This window comes from Pteropus vampyrus, unplaced genomic scaffold, assembly GCF_000151845.1.
Source record: "Pteropus vampyrus isolate Shadow unplaced genomic scaffold, Pvam_2.0 Scaffold177, whole genome shotgun sequence".
Classification (NCBI taxonomy): domain Eukaryota; kingdom Metazoa; phylum Chordata; class Mammalia; order Chiroptera; family Pteropodidae; genus Pteropus; species Pteropus vampyrus.
Window position 1 is genome coordinate 1440295 of NW_011888958.1, and position 19956 is coordinate 1460250.

Here is a 19956-nt window from a genome sequence, read left to right on the forward strand (position 1 = left end):
TCAAATGAAACAGTATATGGAAACCCATTTATAAATGAGATAGAGTGGAGCCGCCAGGCTGGGGTGAACGTGGGTGGGGTAGAGGGCATGGAACCTCTGACCCTTTCGTCTTCTCATCACTGTTTGAAAACCTCGCTGTGTTGGGCAGGGTTTGGGCACATTCTATTTAGCAGAGTGGCATCATTATGGGATATACTGTCCAGGCAGTTTTCCCTTGGGCCTGAAGATGAAAAGCCAGCTGGGATGAAAAGTTTTTCTTCCAAACTGGGTTGAAAGAGCCTGTGAGTCCTCAGGTAGGTGCAGATCTTGGTAGATCGCATGGCCCAGTGGCTCCTCCATGGCTCAATGCTGCTCTGTGATGGAGTTTTCATTGGTCCATGAAGAAGAGAAGAAAATAAAGTCAATGTGGTGAGATTTGCATAAAGTTAAGCTTAATCAGATGTTTCTTTTTGGTACTGATGTCTTTTCTTTCATGAAATGATGGTGGTAATAACTAGAAGTGTGTGTGTGAGTGTATGTGTGTGTGTCTCACCTAAATAACAAGTTGGCAACTTTATGTTGGTCCCCTAAATTATTTCAAAATTTTATTGATTCATGAAATCTCGAAGTCTAGAGATGGCTGTTCTGGTCCATTGTGGCAGTTTTGCCAGGACTTTCCTGGAGTGATCCTAGAGTGACAGAAAGTCCTATTCTTGTGCCAGGTGAGTCTGAGAGCTGCTCTCACTTGATGACATTGAAGCAGCTCTTGCAGGGCTGAAAGTGGACAGAGCCTCTCCCAGGGGCTGTGGTCCAAGAAAGTCTCCTTCACAGTGAGGTTCTTGCTTGCCTTTGTTGCCACCACTCTCTTGTCCTTAAGAGGGGGCATGGCTTCTTGGGACCACTGAGCCAAACATGGTGCCAGACTTTTCTCTCGAGGTTCCACAACCTAACTGAGACTAGGATGGGATATGCAACTAGAACTTTACTAAAGTCTTATGATTCACTTAAGAGGAATGAGCGCAAAGATAACACAAGGCCATATGCCTGTGCTTATGAGCCCCACAGCTCCCAATCTCCACCCAGTCCTAGCTGTCTTCTAAGTGGTGATGGCAGAAGAACCATCTGAAGTCCCCCAGGGGACCCACAGCCCTCAGGACATGGAGACTCTTCTTGCCCATCTCCAAGGACAGGCTGGGGTTTATGAAGGGAGGTGACAGTTTCCTTATAGGCATGCTTTCAGTATAAGAGGTAGAACCTGTCAAAGAATGAGGGGCTTCCTCCTTTGCTCTATTGTCTCTCAGAAGCCATGACTTTTTGATTTCTGTCATTTAACCCCAAATCCCCATCACAGCAGTTGATGACAATAGATTGGGCTCAGAGGTTCTGATTGTTAAAAATGTGTTGACACCAGATTAGACACTTGGCTCTTTACAATAAGGATGCTTGGAAAGCATAAAAGTTTGTTTTTTGGAGTCTTTTATTCCCTTTAGAAGAAGGATTTTTTTGTGGCTTGGGGAGAGAAATTGTCTGAACTGTATCTAGTACTTTTTTTTTCTTTGTTCATGTGATTTTAAAAGTCTGGCATAGTTTTCAACTTGTAACCATTTACTTATATTTGCAAAATAATCATATGGTATCCCTAGCCCTTTTAGTCCTCATAATAACCCATTGAGGTAGGTGTCCCTATTCCGCTTTTACTGATGAGGAATCTGAGGCTCAGGGGAACTAAGTGACTTGCTCAACCCAAACTCCTAGTAAGAGGCAGAACTGACATTTGCCTGGCCCAAATCTTGTCCTCTCTTCTCTGAACAGCTAGGTCCTATCTATAGCTAGGGAATACATAAGTTCTTCTGTTTTCTTCTCTGTCACGTTAAACACTGGCTCTTAAGGGATTTGAACTCAGGAATCTTGGGGCCAATAGCATTGAGTTCTAGTTAGAGAAAAAGGTGATGACAGCAATAACAACAATGACAACAAACCACCAAGAAAGAACCCTCTGAATTTCCATCTTGACCAGATTGGAGAACTCTTTGTGAGGGTCAAGTTCAAAAAAGTGCCAGGTGGTCTGGGCAGAACATAAGTTACTCCCTTCACCTCTCTAGGGTACTTTGTGGTGTTGACACTAAGCTGATCCATGGCATCAGCCTTGCAACACCAGGAGGAGACTCCCACTGACCCACCAGCTTGCCCGCCTCATTTTCAAGCACTCTCTTGGAAGCTGTCAAAAGGACTGTGTTTTCTGGGGCTGCTGGTTGTGCTGACCTTCTCCTGGGAACAAGGAGCAGTTACCTGACGTTTAGGCTCCCAATTCTGCAGTACCACTCCCAGAGCTTCTAGGGTGGCTAACAGGATCTCTTTCCCACTTTAGCCCTGAAGCTTGGGGAGCAGGGTGAGGCATGGTTGGGACCTACTGGGATGAGTATTTGCTGCTGGTGGCACTGTCGGGAAGAGGAGCACCGAAGCTCACGGGAGCCAAATCCTGGCCAGTGGGGCTGGGGAGGAGCACAGGGCGCTAGGCTCTCATCTCTCCTGGTTTGGACTCTGTCAGGAAAGGAACTGGAGTAGAGATGGCGGAGGGAGAGAATCCCAGGACCTTATCTCACTTAAGCAAGGAATCCAGGCTAGGGGTGGGGCTGACTAGGGGAAGGAGAACACTCCAGGCCTGAGTGGATGCTTCTAGGCTGAACATCCATCATGGTCTGAGCTGGGTTCTTGGGGAGCACAGGAATCAGGCTGCCCCGGTTTGGAATTCCAGGCCCTGATTTACCTGTTGTATACCAAAGAGCAAGTGATTACTCTCTCCACTTTAGTGTCTACGGTGTATGCAAACCCACCACAGTCCAGACACTGTCATGAATACAGTGGTTCATATACACTGTGACAGTGACAGCATTTACAACGGAGGCTACCTTATAGAATGACCTACCTAATAATGAACATGTGAAGAACTCATTCAAATTTATGAGACAAATAACTCAAGTAGTTAAGATATCAAAGGATGTGAGTAGAAAAACTTTGCAAGTGCTAAATAGATGTATGAAAAAACTTTCAACCTCAGAAGTAATGAAAAAGGGAGATAAATACAACACTGAAGTATTATTTTATGCTTATTCAATTAACAAAGTATAAGAATATTAATAATATGCTATGCTGGTGAGATCGTACTCTAAGTAGCACATTTATACATTTCGATGCAACTCTTTTGGAAAGCGACACACCAGTGTGTACTTACAGCCATAAATGTTTGTAACCTTTGATATTGTCATTCTAGTCCACCGAATTAATCCTAAAATAATAATCCTTTCAAAATGTTTATTATTCGAATTTTTTTGAAATATACAGAATAAAATAGAATGGTATAATGAAACCTCCACTACTAAAGGAGTATTTTAACACAAGAAAAAAGCCACATGAGTGAAATATCCAGTCAAAAATGAAAAACAATTTAAATTTGTAACAGAATGTCTGAATAAATCATGATTTTTCTTCATGTAGACTATTATTATATAGCAATTAATATGATAAATATAAAAATTATGGAATCGTATAAAGTATGATCTAATGCTAAGTGAAAAATCAGAATTCTGAATTGTATCTACGGATGATGACAATATATAAGAACGTATACCGGAGCAAAGGTTGAAAGGAAGTATGCAAAAGTATTTGCTCTGCTAGGGTGGGGGATGATGGATTCATTTTTTTCTCCTTGAATATTGTTGTTATATTATTTTTATAATAAAATTAATGAACGGGATATTCTAGGCTTCGGCCCAAGTCAGTCTGTGAATGGGGATTTGTTGGGCACCTATTCCACAGGCAATTTGTGTGAAGGGTTGCATTAAGAAATGGCAGGGGCTAAGCATAGGCCACAGTTTGAGGGCACGGGTTGCTTCATAAGAGTCTCAAAGACTCAGAATGTCAGAGCTACATGGGACCAATCTAACATCCTCATTTTGCAGTCAAAGGTCCTGAGGCCCAAAGAGGCTGAGCAACTTGCCCAGAATACCCAGCCAAAGCCTGATGATTCCACGTAGGGGTAGTCACTCCTATTGGAGTAGCTGCCTGGCCTTAGCTCAGTCTCCTGCCTCAGGATGCCTCCACTTTCCCAGAGTTGGCAAGAAGGCAGCCAAACAGAAAGCACTCTTCTTCAGTGCAGGCAGGGGATGAGCACCCTGGATAGGGAGGGCACAGAGATGCTGCTCCCCGATGAAAACCTCTGTGCCATGGTTGTCTCCACAGGACCCTGAGTGAACTCAGCCAGACCCACGTCTCCCAGCAGCGCGTCGGGCCGTCCCGGACCGTCCGACTATACCCGGCCACCTCAGCCAGTGGCCAGCTGACTTCCAATGCCCTGCCCGCGGGCCCAGGCCTTGAGCAGAGGGATGGCGCCCAGCAGGCAGCATATCTGGACCACTTGTCATCCCCTTGGGGTAAGGACACCCTGTGTTGGGATCCTAGAAGAACAAGGCATCTGAATCTCTGACCTTCTGGCCATCTTGCTTCTTCCCTCCATTCTCACTGGGGAGCTGAGTTGTCACCTGTCCCTCATCCTTTCAGCCAATCAACAAACAGCTGTCAAGCACCTGCTTTGTGCCATCTTCCAGGAGTCCCAAACCAGCTGATCAGGACTTTGAGACCCTTAGACCTCGATTGCTCCATTTCTGCCCCGTCTGTCACCCATCCTGCCTTCGCTTCCCTCATATCCAGCTATGAACCTCACCTCCCTGGCCCTGGTCCTTCCACTTCACCCTTTCTGCAAACCCCACCCTTCCTGGACCAACCCAACCAGCTGCTTCCTTAGCAGCTATGGCTAGGCCTCTGCCTCTGGAAGAGAGAACCCAGCATCCCTGTGAATTCACACCTCTGCATTCCTGATTGTTGCTGACAGTCTTTCCATGTGTGCCTGGACACTCTGTCTCATTCCTCTGAGCAGGTACTCCAAGCTGCTCCCCATCAGCTTTGGACGAGACTGCCACTGCCAAAAGCTCCTCACCTTCCTGCCCGTCTGCCTGCCCAGGACTCACACTGCTCCCTCACTTCAACCCGTGCCCAGCTGACTTCCTTTCTTTTTTTTTTTTTCCCATTTTTAAAATTAAGATGAAATTCTCATAACATAAAATGACATTTTAAAGTGTACACATCAGAGGTTCTCAGTACATTCACTGTCTAGGCAACTGCCACTATTGTGCAACTGCAGAACGTTGTCATCGCTCCAGAAAGAAATCCCACAGCCATTAAGCAGTCACTCCCCACTCCCCCCGGCCCCGGCCCCTGGTCCCACTGATCTACTGCCCGTCTCTGTAGATTTGCATATTCCGGACATTTCATAGAAAGGGGATCATACAATATGTGGCCTTTCCTGTCTGGCTCTTTCACTTGGTATAACGTGTTCGAGGTTCATCCACGTCGTAGCGTGTGTCAGTACTTCATTTCTTTTTATTGTTAACGAACTTCTTTCTTGTCATCTTGAAAAGGAGGTGTCTCTCTTCTTGTCTAAGGCACACGCTACCTTTCTTGACTCCTCTGGAACACTAGGCCATCACTTGTCCTCCCCTCACCCCTTCGGTCCTCCCCCTTCAAACCGTCTCCCTCAGCCCTTTCCTGGCGCATGTACACTTGCTTACAGCTCTCCATTCTCTCTCTCCCCTCCCGTCACAGTCAAGCTTCTCGAACATGTGGTCCTCGAAGACTTTCCACACTTCCCTCCCCAACCCCTCTGCTTTCCGGCTTCCGTCCCTGGGCTCCCCACACTAGATGAACACCCCTCCTTTGAATTTCCACTGCCATCATCCTTTTAAGTGAAGTGACCTCAGTTCATACCACTGCAGTGACCTCCACACTGGTCATCCTGCCTCCCCATCCACCTGCACACCCAGCTGGGAGGGCATTCATCCCTCCATGCTTCCTCTTGGATCTCTTACTAGAATTTTTCAGTGACTTCTCACTACCAGCCAAAGTGCCTGGTCCTCGTTCTGGCAATGAGCCCACCCCCACCCCCCCCTGCCCCGCCCAACCTGACTCTAATCTTTCTTTCAGGCTTTATCTTCCTCCACTTCTCTTAGAAAGCTCTTTGCTCCAGCAGGTCTGAGCTACATTCTTTTCTCTGCCTTTTGGTTCAAAGCCCAGCTGTACCACTTGCAACCCAACCTTCTCTGAGCCTGTTTCCTTACCTGTAAAATTGAAATGCTAGGTTGGATATAGGAACATTGCCAGCAGTCAACCATGCTAACCTACAAAAATAGCAACTTCTAATGGTTCAACCTAAAATAATACTCATTCCAGAGGGTTGAGAGTTAATGTGCATAAAAAACGTGAGCTTCGTTGGCTGCACACTGACGTCCCTCAATAAGTGCTGGGCTGTGAGCGCCTCAAAGGTGTCCCCCTGCCCCCACTGTGGGACCGTACATTCAGCGAGTACTTAGCAAATGCCCTTGGGATGGATTCTCCCCTGGTCCCTTGGGCCTCTCTAACCATCTTCTGGAGGTCACAGCTGTGCCTCTCAGCCCTGCCCCCTGGACCCAAGCCCTCTCTCTACAGGGCTGAACCTCACGGAGAAAATCAAGAAGATCAAGATCGTCTTCACTCCTACCATCTGCAAGCAGACCTGTGCCCATGGGCACTGTGCCAACAGCTGTGAGCGTGGCGACACTACCACCCTGTACAGCCAGGGCGGTCATGGGCATGACCCCAAGTCTGGCTTCCGCATCTGTGAGTCCCTTCCCCTGTCAGAAGAGGGTTTGGCTGGCCGTGTCTCCCAAGCAATCGAGGGATGCAGGAAAGGCATGAAGTGCTCTTTAGAAAGGCAAGGGCCGGTTATTACCTACCCTTCTTCGCCCTTGAGCCTCCTGGAAAGTCCCTGCATTTCAGGGGATGCTGGGCTCCTCGAGCCATGCAGATTTAGAGTACTGCTCCCCCTGCTTCTCTGTTGTCACCTGCCGGTGACATGGTGGGTGATGCTGTATTCTTTAACTGCCAGTCACCTTGAGGTCTATGTTGTAGATTTCTGCCAGATCCCTTGCTTGAATGGAGGCCGCTGCATCGGCAGGGACGAGTGCTGGTGCCCCGCCAACTCCACCGGGAAGTTCTGTCATCTGCCCGCCCCAAAGCTGGAAAGGGAGCCTCCAGAGAGGGACTCCCACCACAGGGCCTCAGTGGAAGTCCCCTTGAGGCAGTCCACCTTCACTTTGCCTCTCTCCAACCAGCTGGGTGAGTGTGGGGCTGGGGATGCGGGGCAAAGGGCACACTGGATATGGGGTGGAGGGGTTCCTGGCATCTGGTGGAGGGGACAGGAAGCTGTCTCCAGGCCTTTCTTCAAGTCAAACCTCCCTCCCTCTCCGCTGCCCTCAGGGCTCAATTTTATTCCCTAAACATCATTGTCCTTCCATCCAAATTCATCAATATTTTTGCCCTCACCCCCTAGCGGGTGCTATGCCTGAGACAAAAGAGTATAAGTACAGGGTTTTCCTGCCTGCAAGAAGCCCACGGACCTGGACAACAGAGGGTGGGTGGACGGGAAAGAGAATAGCATCAATAAAACATTTCATTTCCCCTGCTTTTCATTATTAGGTGCCAAATAAAATGTGCCAAAAATATAGGCAGTCAGGGGGTGGAGAGCCCCGTAAGCCCAGGGTGTTGAGGGAAGGCTGTGTGGAAGAGGTGGACCTTGGGCAGGCCTTAAACAGTGGCAGCCTTTGGTTAAGCAGGAGGGAGTGGGAGGAGCTCCTCTGCAAAGGGCCTGGCGTGAGCCAAGGCATGGAGGCAGGACCGTGCAGGTTAGTTGGGCTGGAGCTCGGGCTGTGCAGGATGGTGGGGAAGGCAAAATCAGGAAGGTCGTTTAGAAGTTGATAATGAAGATCCTTCACTGGTAGGCAGGGAGTGAAGGAGTCTGCACTTCATCCTGTCCTCACTGGGGAATCGTGCTGGGGTGGGGCTCCGTTTTACCAACTCTGACCCCAGCCCCTGTGTCCAGTCTCTGTGAACCCCTCCTTGGTGAAGGTGCACATTCACCACCCGCCCGAGGCTTCCGTGCAGGTCCATCAGGTGGCACGGGTGCGGGGCGAGGCTGAGGAGGCGGCGGAGGAGAACAGTGTGGAGACCAGACCCTTGCCCCAGCTCCCCGCCAGCCCTGGCCACAGCTACTGGGACAGCAACAGCATCCCTTCTCGACCTGGAGAGGCCCCTCGGCCACTGCCCCCAGCAGCTCCCAGGCCTCGGGGACTGCTGGGACGGTGTTACCTGAGCTCTGTGAATGGCCAGGTGAGAACGAAGCTCCAGCCTCAGCCCCGAAGGCTTCCAGAACAGTGATTGCCCCCCGCTCTGCCCCTTCTTCTCTCTCTCCTCTTTGTTCTTATGGAATATGAGTGTTTGTAGAGTCTCCCACTCCTCAGATGGGAAAACTCAGGTCATAAAATTGCCTGAGTGCAGGGAGGCTGGGCCTCCTACCTGGGCCCCCTGAGATACCTGTCAGTGCCAGGCATGCAGAAGAGGACCTAAGAGAGTCTCCCTTTAGAGGGGCACCAGTTTCCCTGGGTCCCAGGAAATGCTAGGCTCTCCTAGACATAAGTCTAGGACCCCCTGGTACATGGACAGTGGGGCTATTAGATCTGGTGAGAAAGAATTTGGTATTCAGCTGAGACTGGGATCTTTGCGATGTGGAATTTGCAAATGCAGGTTAAACTCCAAAGTCTTGAGGGTGCACGATGAGAGACACTCCATCCCCCTCTGGAGGTATCATAGTTAGTGATGGAAAATCAGGTGAGCTGTTATGAGTCCAGGAACCTAAGAACAGCAGCTAAGCCAGACCCAAGATGGTCTTTCTTAGGCTTGTAGTTTGGTGTTTCCAGAAATCCCTCATGAGGTTAGGGAACTGGAGGAGGTGGGGGGTAGCCAAGGGACAGGGACTCTGAGTCCCCAGACCTCCCCTGACCTCTCAGCTTGTGGTGTCCCTAAGCCTGGACCCTGTCCACGGGGAAGGTTGGCACTGTGGGTGACCCTGAAATTTGACAGAAGAAAGCCCATCCTTTGGGACTCTGTGGGCCAGGACATGGCATTGTGCAGAGAAGATCTTGTCTTGCCTGGGATGTGTCCCCACCCCTTAAGTTTCGGGCTTGACAGAGTGGACTGCAGGTTTCTTTGCTTCCTTCCTGGACATCAGCTGACTCTCTCCTACTGTCCCTTAGGTGGGGGTACCCTCTGGCAAGCTGTGGGGAGGGGGGAGGAGAGCTCTTGTTTCAGCCTTTCCTGGGACATCTCTGTACACAGCAGGGGAGGTAAGAAGTGGTGACAGGTGTCCATGGCCTTTTTTCCAGTGTGCCAACCCCCTGCTAGAGCTGACTGCCCAAGAAGACTGCTGTGGCAGTGTGGGAGCCTTCTGGGGGGTGACCTTGTGTGCCCCATGCCCACCCAGACCAGGTGAGTGCTGGGTGCCAGGGTCCAGGGTTGCAGGCAAAGCTCTCTCAGTGCCTGGCCTCTGCTGCGTGCCCCCATCCATCTCCCTCCAGGGTCTCAGAGGTCAGGCAAGTAGAATTTGCTGGTAAACCAGGCAACCTTTCCAGATCTGCTTCGAGCATGCTACTGGCTAGTGGCCAAGGCTCCTGATGGCTCAGACCCTCCGCTGGGTGCAACCTGGCCTACTTGCTCCAGTTGATTGCCTAGGAGGGGTTCCTTCCTCTTGCCAGCTGTTCTTGCTCAGATTTTAGAGATCCCATCCTAGGACGGACCCTCTTCCACCCCTGGACTCCTCCCATATACCCCATGCCCAGGTACCAGGGGCCAGAGGTCTTGATTTGTTGGTTCAGTGTTCTCCTCATCCTCTCCTTTCTCCTCACCTCCTGCTTCCTGCCTCCTGTCTTTGAATCAGAATTAGATGTGTGTCTCATAACATCTTCAGCCTTGGGGCATGGGAAATCCATTTCCCTATCCTCTTTTGGATAATGAGAAAATCTAACATGTATTCATTCATTCATTCTTTCCTTTATTCACTCACTCACTCACTCACCCAGCAAATACCAGGTGCCTCGTGTGTGCCATGCACTGAGAATTTAGGAGTGAGCGAAATGCTGCTCCTGCAGGCTTTGACCTTGCAGTCAGGAGGCCGCGATGCGGAGCCTGTGCCTGAGTATGGTTTCTGCCTGCTCAGCCTGTCTTCCCCCTCCAGGCCTCGCTCTTGGGCCCCCGCCTGCCGTGTATTTCTTTTGCCTGTCAGCAGTAGACTCAGTGAGTCCACGTTGTGGGGGCCTGGACCAGAGCCCAAAGGTAGGAGAGACGGAGCTGTTCTTAACTTCACATTCGGCTGTAGAGCAGCGACCATATTTTCCAAACTAAAAATAAGTGTAGATGATTTCACGGGGTGATAGAATTTTTGGCAAAGCAGCAAAGGATAGTATTAACCTTCCGGGCTTGACCATCCGACACTTACCAAAGTACCAGTCCCAGCTCTGCCCATTAACCTCTCTCTGCTCCATCTCCGATCTGCAAAATGGAGACAATAATAGCACCAGTCTCATAGGGCTGCTGCGGAGAGTAGACGATGTGATGCATGTGCTTAGCGTTAGGTCCATAAATGGTAGATGTTAATATTATTAGAAAGTACCTCTCCAAAAAGAGAAAAGGGAATGGACCCGCTGCCCACCGGGAGGAGTGCCTCGAAGTGCTCAGCATCTCCCCCTGCAGGCCAGAGATGTTTTGCCACTTTTCTGTTTTCCTTGTTTTCCTTCCTCCTGGTCCTGCTGATCCTTGAGACTTCCATATTTCACATTCCATTCCGTCAACAGCTATTGACACTGATGAAGCAACTATTGAAAGTGCCCCTAGTTTGCAGGCCCTGGACAAACAGTGGAGAATGAGGTGGAAACAGTGCCTCTCCTCTCCGAGCACGGTGGGACTGGGGGATTGCCGTGGGGAAGGGGGATTGCGGACAGGCAGCGGGCATCAGGAAAAGAGGGCTCGTGCAGGGACTAGACGGTACCAAATGTGGTGGGAACAGACAGCAGAACCAGCTGGGGACACTGATAGATCCTATAGCACCTTCATGCGAATTAGAGAAAGATACCCCTTCTATTTGTTCAAAACAGTCTTTATAAATATAGAAATCTAGGTTGCAAATGATTCCTTTAGATGTGGTGCTTTTGTGCAGTGCACAACCTGCACGGCTATCCACTGTGGGGTAGGAAATCCTAGCTCGAACTGGTGGGTCAGGGAAAGCTTCTTGGAGGAGGTATCATCCAGGATGAGATCTGAAGAATTGTTAGGTTAGGCCAGTCAAAGAGATGGGGAAGAGCTTAACAAGCCAAAGAAATTGCATATGCAGGTGAGACCAAAAGAGTGAGCAACATTTCCCAAAGCAAGCACACCCCAAGCTGAGCCCTCTTCCCAAAGCAAGCACACCCCAGGCTGGGCCCTCTTCCCCACGGAGTGCAGCACATCTCAGCAAGCTAGGCACATTGGTGCAGACCCTGGAATGTCAAGCATTCCATCACACCAAAGAGCATGATAACAAAGACCAGGGCAACATAAACATTTAAAACACATTAAAGTGCAGCTGGACATTGTATAGAGAAAGGGCACAAGCTGGGAGCTTCATTTGTGTTGACAGGGTGCCAAACACCTAGCTCCACGCCCAAGCCTGGGCCCAGGCGGGGAATGTTTCTTTAAGTAGGCATGACAAGCAAGCTACTGTGCAAGAGTCAGAGGAAGGAAAAGAGGCCAGATCCTGCGGTGGGATTTGGGATGGTGGGCAAGACAGGCAGGACTTCTAGGTTCTAGAACATTTCAGCCCTGGGGCGTTTGCTCCACTGAGCCTCTATTTCTCCTCTAATAAAATAAAGCCTTGTCCCTCAGAAGAGGGCTTTGTTCTCTATCCCCAACGAGGTAGTCTAGCAGAATTGGGGATGAGAGAAGTAATACAGCCAGCAGCCGAGAAACAATGTGACTTCATGGTTTCCCCTAAGTCACCTTTGGCTTCTGAGGCTCCATGCCGACTGTCAAAGAAGGTCCCTGTAGATTGCTGCTATTTCTGACATGGAAAAGGACTTGTCTTGAAGTCTCAATTTACATGACACAAAATCCCTTTTCTTCCAGAAAAATTCCCTAGTGCCTTCTTTCTCAGGGAGATAGCTCAGTCAATCTAGGCTAGCCTTTCTTTTCTCTGTGTGACAGATGCAGCTGACCTTTCTGCTCCTTTGGGATTTATCAAAGGTCCCTGCTCAGAGTTTCTGAAGTCCCCCTGCCAGGGTCTGGAGAGCACCTGGCTCTCAAAACCACTTTGATTAAAGCCACATTTTTTGAGTTTTTGTCTGAGAAAGACAGACATCTGGGTTGACTGGAAAGTTGGCCACTGCCCCATCTGGCTAGGCACTGGTTGTGTCAACCCCAAAGCCCCTTTGCTGGGGCAGACAGGGCTGGCACACAGCTCGAGGCCCGCAGTGGTGAGCTCCAGCTGTTTGCTGCGAGATCGTCTTTCCATCTGCCTGGCATAGGATGAATTCATCTCAGAACCCAGGCCCCTCCCTGAATCTCCAGGGAGAGCTGACTCTTCAAAGAATTCTGCAGCTTTCCCTTTTAAAAACAATAGTAGTGGCCAGTTACTGAACTTTTATGCTACACTAGGCTTGTCACTCATCATTTAATTGTTACAACCACCTGCAAGCTAAGGCTTTTTATTCCCATTCGATAGATGAAGGAAATGAAGTTCTGAGAAGACTGTGGAACTTGTTCAAGGTCACACAGTTAGGACAAGTGGAGCGAGGGTTCAAATGCCACAGTGTGTCTGATTCTAAGCTAACTAGATCTCCCTAATTCTTCTGGGGAGGCCTGTGCTTGCTTGAAGACAGCAAAAATCAGGACCCTAGACTAGAATTTCACAGACAGGAGGGTGTGTTTTATGAGTTACGTGTGCATAAAGGACAACAGCCCTCAAGAAAATTGGAGTTGAATGGATAGGCAGGACACCTTCAGCCCAGACCTAAGAGTTAACGGAGATATGTTGAAAGAACTGTCCCAGGGAGAAGTGGCTAGGCTTGTTCCACGCAGTTCAGGAGGGCAAAGGCCAATGTATGGATGTTTCTGATAAGCAGAGCTCAACGTGAAACTGAGTGCAAGGAACAGTTATTAAAAACCGGAACACAGCAATATAATGGCTGTTCCCAGAAGTACCGAGCTCCTGCCACAAGGATCCAAATACCCAGCATCCAAATAGTTCTGACCTCCTCCTGGATATCCTTGTCTTTTTCGTTATTCCTCATTCACTCTCCGGATCCCTTTCTGGGAGGGTTCCCAGGAAGAGTGATATACTTCCTGCTGGGCAGGCACTTCCCTGGGGCCTCCAGACCCTAGGATTCTCTGCCCAGAGAATTCTTAAGTTTTTCATGAATCCAATAATTTATTTATTTGGAGGCCGTAGAGAGGAATGGTTCAGAATTTATCCTCTGGAGGCAGGTGCCTGGGATCATAATACCAGCTCCATCCACCTGCTGGGTGACCCCTCCGTGCTTCGGTTTGCTCATCGGTAAAATGGGGAGAATATTAGTAAGTACCTCCAACAGGGCCTGGCCCATAGTGAGCGTCATTTTAGTGTTTGCGTTATTATTTATTCCATTTGATTGAGTGCCTATGCTGTTCCATGTGCTGCGCTTGGCTCTAGAGACATAGCAGTGATGAAGAAGACAAGGTTCCTATTCTCATGGAGCTTACACTTTATTGGAAGAGATGGACAAGCAAACAGGCTGTCACAGAGCAACATATCAGTGCTATGACAAGGGAAAGCCTGCAGGTGTTGAGAGCACTTGAGAGGCTTGCCTGGTGTGAGTGGCAGGGGCGGTGACACCTGCCATCCACCCTCACTGTGAATCACACAGTTCAGTTGCTGGGGGACGTGCTCCCTCTTCCCAGCCTCTCTCCTATCCTTCCGTCTGTCTCAGTGTCAGCATTTTCAGAATCCACATTTACACCCACACTGTGGCCTCTTAGTTGGAGCAACGTGCAAACCCTGAGCAAGACTGTCCATGGCAGGGACAAATATTACAACTTATATTTACATCTTTTTAAACTTAAAAAAAAATAAGCTTTAATTTTTAAAAGAGTAGACTTATTTATGTCTTCACTTACTCTGCATGTCAGTCTGTCACCTGTCATGTTTGGCACACAAAGCATACTCAGGGAAGAGTGAAGTTCCAAGAAAAGGTAGTGCCTCTTATGTTTGTCTGGCCTCACAACGCACAACATACAACAGTGCTCAGTTTATGGGATTTTTCAATTATGTTGTCTAGTTTTAACTAAAGCAACTCTCACTAAGTAGCAAAGTGACTCTTAAAAAAATCTTTGCAAAGAAACAGGATTCAAAATAATGCTAATAACATAATTGCAAGTAATCATTAAAAAATGCAAAGCTGACTTTTCTCCTCTTATATGAAATCATCTATATTCCAAGGTAAAAATAATAATGACCTCTCAGATGTGAACCAAAATGGAGCCCAGGATCCAAATGCTCAAGAAGGCTATATGAAATACAGTTTTATCTGCTGCCATTACTAACAAACCTTCCCCAGAGGTAGCAGCTAATGATGGACTCAGAGGTGTCTTGATTAGAAAAACATTAAAAAACAGAGACACTCAAAGTTGTCTGTACAATTGGATGAAAGTATAGCTATTTCTAACATGCCTCTTGTTTTTTTCAAGAATCTATTTTAACAATAAAATATGTGAAGAACTATCTTTTTATAAGCCACTAATGAAAGGATGAACGAGAGGACATATAGTATCAATAGTAAATAATTTCTTGAATAAAAATAAGCTGTACCAAACAACTCTGGAAGTATAGCCGCTGATGCTATCTATGATTGATAAGGTAATGGCAATGTAGAGCACCAGATGTAAAATTCCCTCACCACAGCCTTCATAGGCAAGCTATTGTCACAACGAAGTCAAAGCCGGAGGAAGAGAAATTCATCACGCAGTTAACTTTGTAAAACAAGACCTTTAAAAGTATAAGGATTTCTTTATAAAACTTTGTGTTGGAATAATGTCTATGAAAATCACGTATACTACTTGAGAATTGCTTAAGGATGAGTAAATCTTTAAAAAAAAAAAAAACAGGAAGATGGGTGTTCCACATTTACTGTCTTTTTCTGTGATGACAGGTGGCTGTCAGTACTAGAGTACCTGCTAGAGTTTTTCAAGAGGGTTGACATACTACTCTGTCCCTCCAAAGTAATGGAGAGTTTTCCCTGTTTTTATTTAACATAAATAGATTTTTTTTTCCTAGTAAAGAAAGGGGAATGGTGTGAAATTAAGGCAGAATGTGTATCAGCACCAAAACACTGAGAACTAGTTTCTCATCATGGGATGCTATAAACCATCTCCATTTGCACACTCGAAATATTTGAAAATTATTTAAAATTTGTAAGAACAAAAAACTGACCTCTGGAGAAGATGGAAATTTACTAGCCAGATTTCAACAGCAGCATCACATGGTTGGTAAATGTGAGTGAAAAATGAATGTCATGGTTTTCTAAGTACAATCACTGATGAAGTTCTTCCATCTTGAGCTAGGATACTTTGTCAGCTACCACAGCATTGAAACCAAATATCATAATAAACCAAATTTAGCCAGGGTGTGAATTGTTGTATCTAGATATTTAAAAAAGAATAAAACGACTATAGTTATATAAGATGTAACCATTAGGAGAAACTGAGTAATGGACACTTGGGCCCTCTCTGCACTATTTTTTGCAACTTCCCTCAAATCTATAATTGCTTAAAAAAAAAAACGTAAAAAAAAAAGTAATAACAAAACATGTCCAATCGTGTTATATTGTATTATATTGATGTAGTATAATATATACTGTATATAATATCATAACTATTTATAAGATATATAGTTACTTAGTATTTTTGAGAGCAAGGTGGGATGAGAGTAGCCTGGTAGGAGCCAGGGAAGGGATTTCAGTCAAGGAGGCACAGCTGCCCAGAGTGATAGCTTGGGGAGATGGGGCCTCACAGCTGCAGAGAGGGCTGGACATCCAAACTGCACCCTACTTCCCAGCATGGGTGACAGAAGAGCCCAAGGGCCCTCATTGAGACCTATCTGTGTCTTCACTCCTCAGCTTCTCCAGTGATTGAAAATGGCCAGCTGGAGTGTCCCCAGGGCTACAAAAGGCTGAACCTCACTCACTGTCAAGGTAAGGATGACTAGGGCCAAGGCTGGGCTTGGGAAAGGGAATGACCGAGACCTGCTGATGCAGACAGGAGGAGCAGCTGACACTGCCTGAGTGGTCTCCACGAGGCACCTCTAAGCCCAGTCTTGAGGGAGCTGTGGCAGTTGCTGGTTCTACTGGCCCAAGGAAGTCAGGAGTTAGTGATAGAGGGAGCTGAGAAAGGACCTGGGAGCTGAGCCCAACCCCTTGGCCCCATCTCCACCCACCCTATCCCGGGCCTGGGCCAAGCACCTCTCTAGGGCTGTGTGGTATTGTGTCTGATGATGTCACCCAGACCCCACACATCCACTCACCTCTTGGGCTGATCTCCCTGGAATGGGAGGACTTTTGACTCCAGGGTCAGAGATCAAGTCAGCCTGAATTAGTGGAGACCTCTGTGGACTGTCTGTCCCCAACGAAGTACCTTCAGCTGCTCAGGCCTCCCCTTACCTCAACCCACAACCAGGAGGGGGAAGGGGGAAGGCACAGGTGGAGGAGAGAGGGACTATATATAGCACAGACCCTGGCCTGGCTGGCCTGGCTGACCGGCTCTGTTAGGCCAGCTGAGGTCCAGGGTGCTCTGCATTAGAGAGCCCTTAAAGGGACAAGGCCCAGAGGCACCTCGGTACAGAGGGCTGGGAAGTAGAGCTCAGCTATGGCTTTGTCACTACAAGGAATTCTAGAGAGAGTGTTGGGGACCAGGATGACTGAAGCCTTCACTGAGGGGGCAACAGCCGCCACCAAGCAGCTCAGGCACTGAGAGGAGAGCCACTGTTGGCCGTGGACTGGAGATCAGGGCCTTCCAGCCTGTGGGCAGCTCCTGGGGCTGACAGGTCAGTGGGGACCTGAGGCAGCTTTCCCTCTGGAGAGCTTAGAGAGCTGGACAGATCACTGTCTGTGTGGCTTACTTTGGGTGAAGCTGAGTTAGAGATAAGGGATTGACCCAGATGGCCTCCTAGGTACCTTCTCCCTGGAGGCTTCTTCAGGAGAGAGGAGTCTGAGGAGCTCTGGTGTGGCTGTGGGGTGCCAGGCCCTGGAGGGGATTTCTGGCCCATGGATAAGTAAAGGTGGACCAGGAAAAAGGGTAGGCCTCTGACCCCACCGAGCCCGGGTCAGCCTCCATCAAGAGCAGTGGGCTGAGGGCCTAGTGGACAGTGGATGCGGAGAGATGTCTGTAGTTTTGCCCTTGGAGGGTGTTCATATCTAAACTATCCCCAGCAGCCTCTCCCCCTGGTGTGTTTCCCAGCCCAGAAGGTTAAACTTATTCTCAAACTCTCAGATGAGCTCTCTGCTCACCCTCCACTGAGCCCCCAGGACAGGAGATGCTGAGGGAACCTCCCCCTTCCTACATCTGTGACTGTGGCCTCCATGCCTGTAAAGGGACCCACTCACCTCTGTACCTGCATGCCCCATCCCTCCTCTCTCTCCATCCTTCTCTTCTGCCTCCATGGGATAATTTTGGGGTGTTGCTGTGAGCTGCATACATCGTGCTGGGTGTTAGTACACAGGGATGGCTCAGACACAGCTGCTGCCCCAGGTGAAGACAGACACCCAAACAATTACACTCCATGAGAGAAGTGCTCTCGATGTACTGGGTGCTATGGGATACATGACAGGGGTCCTTCCCAGACTGGATCAGGCTTCAGGTGATACCTGACCTAGACTTAAATGATGTGTAGAGTTAGCCAGCTAAAGGGGATGCAGGCATTCCAGGCACAGGGAATAGCATAAGCAAAGGAGTAGTTTGAGCTGGCTGGAATATAGCCTGTACACGCACGGGAGAGAACACAGGCATCTTGGGGTCTCATCCAAGCCATCCAGTTATCCATAGGCATTGGAGAAATATGGTGGAGGGCCTCGGATACCATAAAATGGTGCAGGGGCTCCCTCTGGGAGGTGATAGGGAGTCTGGAGGCTTCTCAAGCAGAGAGGAGGCAAGTTAGATTTATGTTTAGACATATTACTCTGGCCGCAATCCGGAGGCAAATGGATCAGTTTCCCTTCCTAGCTCTCCCTCCCAGTAGGGCGTCCTGCCAAGGAGGAGTTGGTCACCTTTCAGCCCCTTCATTCCTGTGCTGAGAGCCATCTTCTCCAAAGCCTGTGGCTGAGCAGGTGGCTCTGATGCTACCAGGCTCCCAAGCGTTATCACCTGGCCCTGGAGGTGGATGCCCCTCACAACCCTTTTATGCTCACCATCATCACTGCCACCACAATCGTCAATGAAGACATCATCACCAAGAGGGGCCCTGACTTTTTGGTGCTTAGAGTGTGAGAGCTGGGATCTCCTCTTGGCAGGAAGAAGTTCCTGGCGTGAAACATTTTTGAAATCACAAAGGAGCTAATGTAGCTCCCTCACTTGGAGAACGGCATGAACATCCACTGGTCTTGGGGGATGTGCGTGGCTTGCCTGAAGCAGGGGGTGCTTGAAGGACCTGGCGACGTGCCCTCCTGACTCTCTGCACCCCAGTGCCTGCCTCCTCTTCCTTGTTGAGGTCCCTCCATTCTGCAGCTCACTGTTCCCCAGACCTTGGGTCCTACAGAGATGCTCTGAAGTCTCTCAGGAAAGCTGACTAGGAGGGACTGGGTGGCCCTTTCTCCAACTTCCAACCCCAATTGTCCCCTTATCTGCTTCCCCTGTTCGTATCCCAGCATGTCACTTACTAGCTGAGTGACTTTGGGCATGTCACTCTTGAGGCCTCAGTTTCCCTACCTATAAAATGAGGACTTGTGGACCTACTTAATAAAATCGTTTGTGAGAATTAAATGAGGTATCATACGTAAAGTGCCTGGCATGGTACCTGACACGTCATAGGCACTCAATAAACATTAGCTCTTAATATTACGATCGTTATTACCAGTTATAAGACGAAGTGATTTGAAATTTTTACCTCATTTGATCCACCTATCCAAGACTAACTGGTAGTTACTATTATTATCCCCATTTTACAGATGAGGAAACTGAGGAGCAGAGAGAGGGGTCACATAGAATAAATGGCAGCTCCCTTATTGTTGTCCTTTAATTGGGAGAAATTATTCGAAGATCTCTGCCCCAGCCCTTCCCCTCCATCAGGCCTCGGTGGGGCGGGCACATGGCCATCTTCTCCAACCCTGCAGATGTCAACGAGTGCTTGACCCTGGGCCTGTGCAAGGACTCGGAGTGCGTGAACACTCGGGGCAGCTACCTGTGCACCTGCAGGCCTGGCCTCATGCTGGACCCGTCAAGGAGCCGCTGTGTGTGTGAGTGCTGGCGGGGACCGGGGGTGGCGGACCCTGGGAGGCAAGATGGGACCCTCAGGGTCCACGGGCCAGGCCCAGAGCAGAAACTTCCCCCAGGCCCTATCCCAGGGCCCAGTGTCCATGACTCAACCTGGAACTGGGCCCAATGCACAAAACAGATCTGTTCCCTGCTACTGGGATGGAGGCAGTTACTACTTCGCTTCTGGCTTTAGCCATTTCTTTGGGGGCTTTGCAATTTGAGGTTTTCTACTATTTCTTTTTTTTTTTTCCCTCTCTCTAATCATTTCTGTTCCACCTGTTGCTTCGTTTACTTTGGGGGGATGTGTGGTGCCTCAGCAATAATGTCCAGCCGAGCAGTGGCTGCCTCTTCCAGTGCCTGAGCTTAGGAGCCCGGTCACTTAGCTGCAGACCTTTCTGAGGGGACCTGTCTTGAGCATGAATGGCACTGCTGCCCGGCCCCAAGGCCTTTCCATAATCCTGGGGTCCCTTGTAGTTTTGAATGTGTCTCTGCGTCCATGAACACATATGTGTCATGAGTCATACCAGCCTC

General features: G+C 48.8%; 1 protein-coding gene across 7 annotated transcripts in view; it reads left to right on the top strand.

Annotated features, from left to right (window-relative positions):
• LTBP2 (latent transforming growth factor beta binding protein 2) overlaps positions 1 to 19956 on the top strand; it is a 99686-nt gene that overhangs the window by 44197 nt on the left and 35533 nt on the right. For 6 of the 7 annotated variants that reach the window (XR_002782939.1, XM_023537043.1, XM_023537045.1 and 3 more), the window contains exons 5-11: positions 4219 to 4409; positions 6517 to 6687; positions 6979 to 7185; positions 7949 to 8235; positions 9288 to 9390; positions 16080 to 16154; positions 19284 to 19406. Coding sequence is in view for 6 of the 7 variants with exons in the window: in XM_023537043.1 (XP_023392811.1) it covers positions 4219 to 4409; positions 6517 to 6687; positions 6979 to 7185; positions 7949 to 8235; positions 9288 to 9390; positions 16080 to 16154; positions 19284 to 19406 (1157 nt within the window). In the remaining variant the exon portion in view is untranslated. The remainder of the gene's footprint in view (positions 1 to 4218; positions 4410 to 6516; positions 6688 to 6978; positions 7186 to 7948; positions 8236 to 9287; positions 9391 to 16079; positions 16155 to 19283; positions 19407 to 19956) is intronic. The other variant, XM_023537046.1, reaches the window with a different exon arrangement.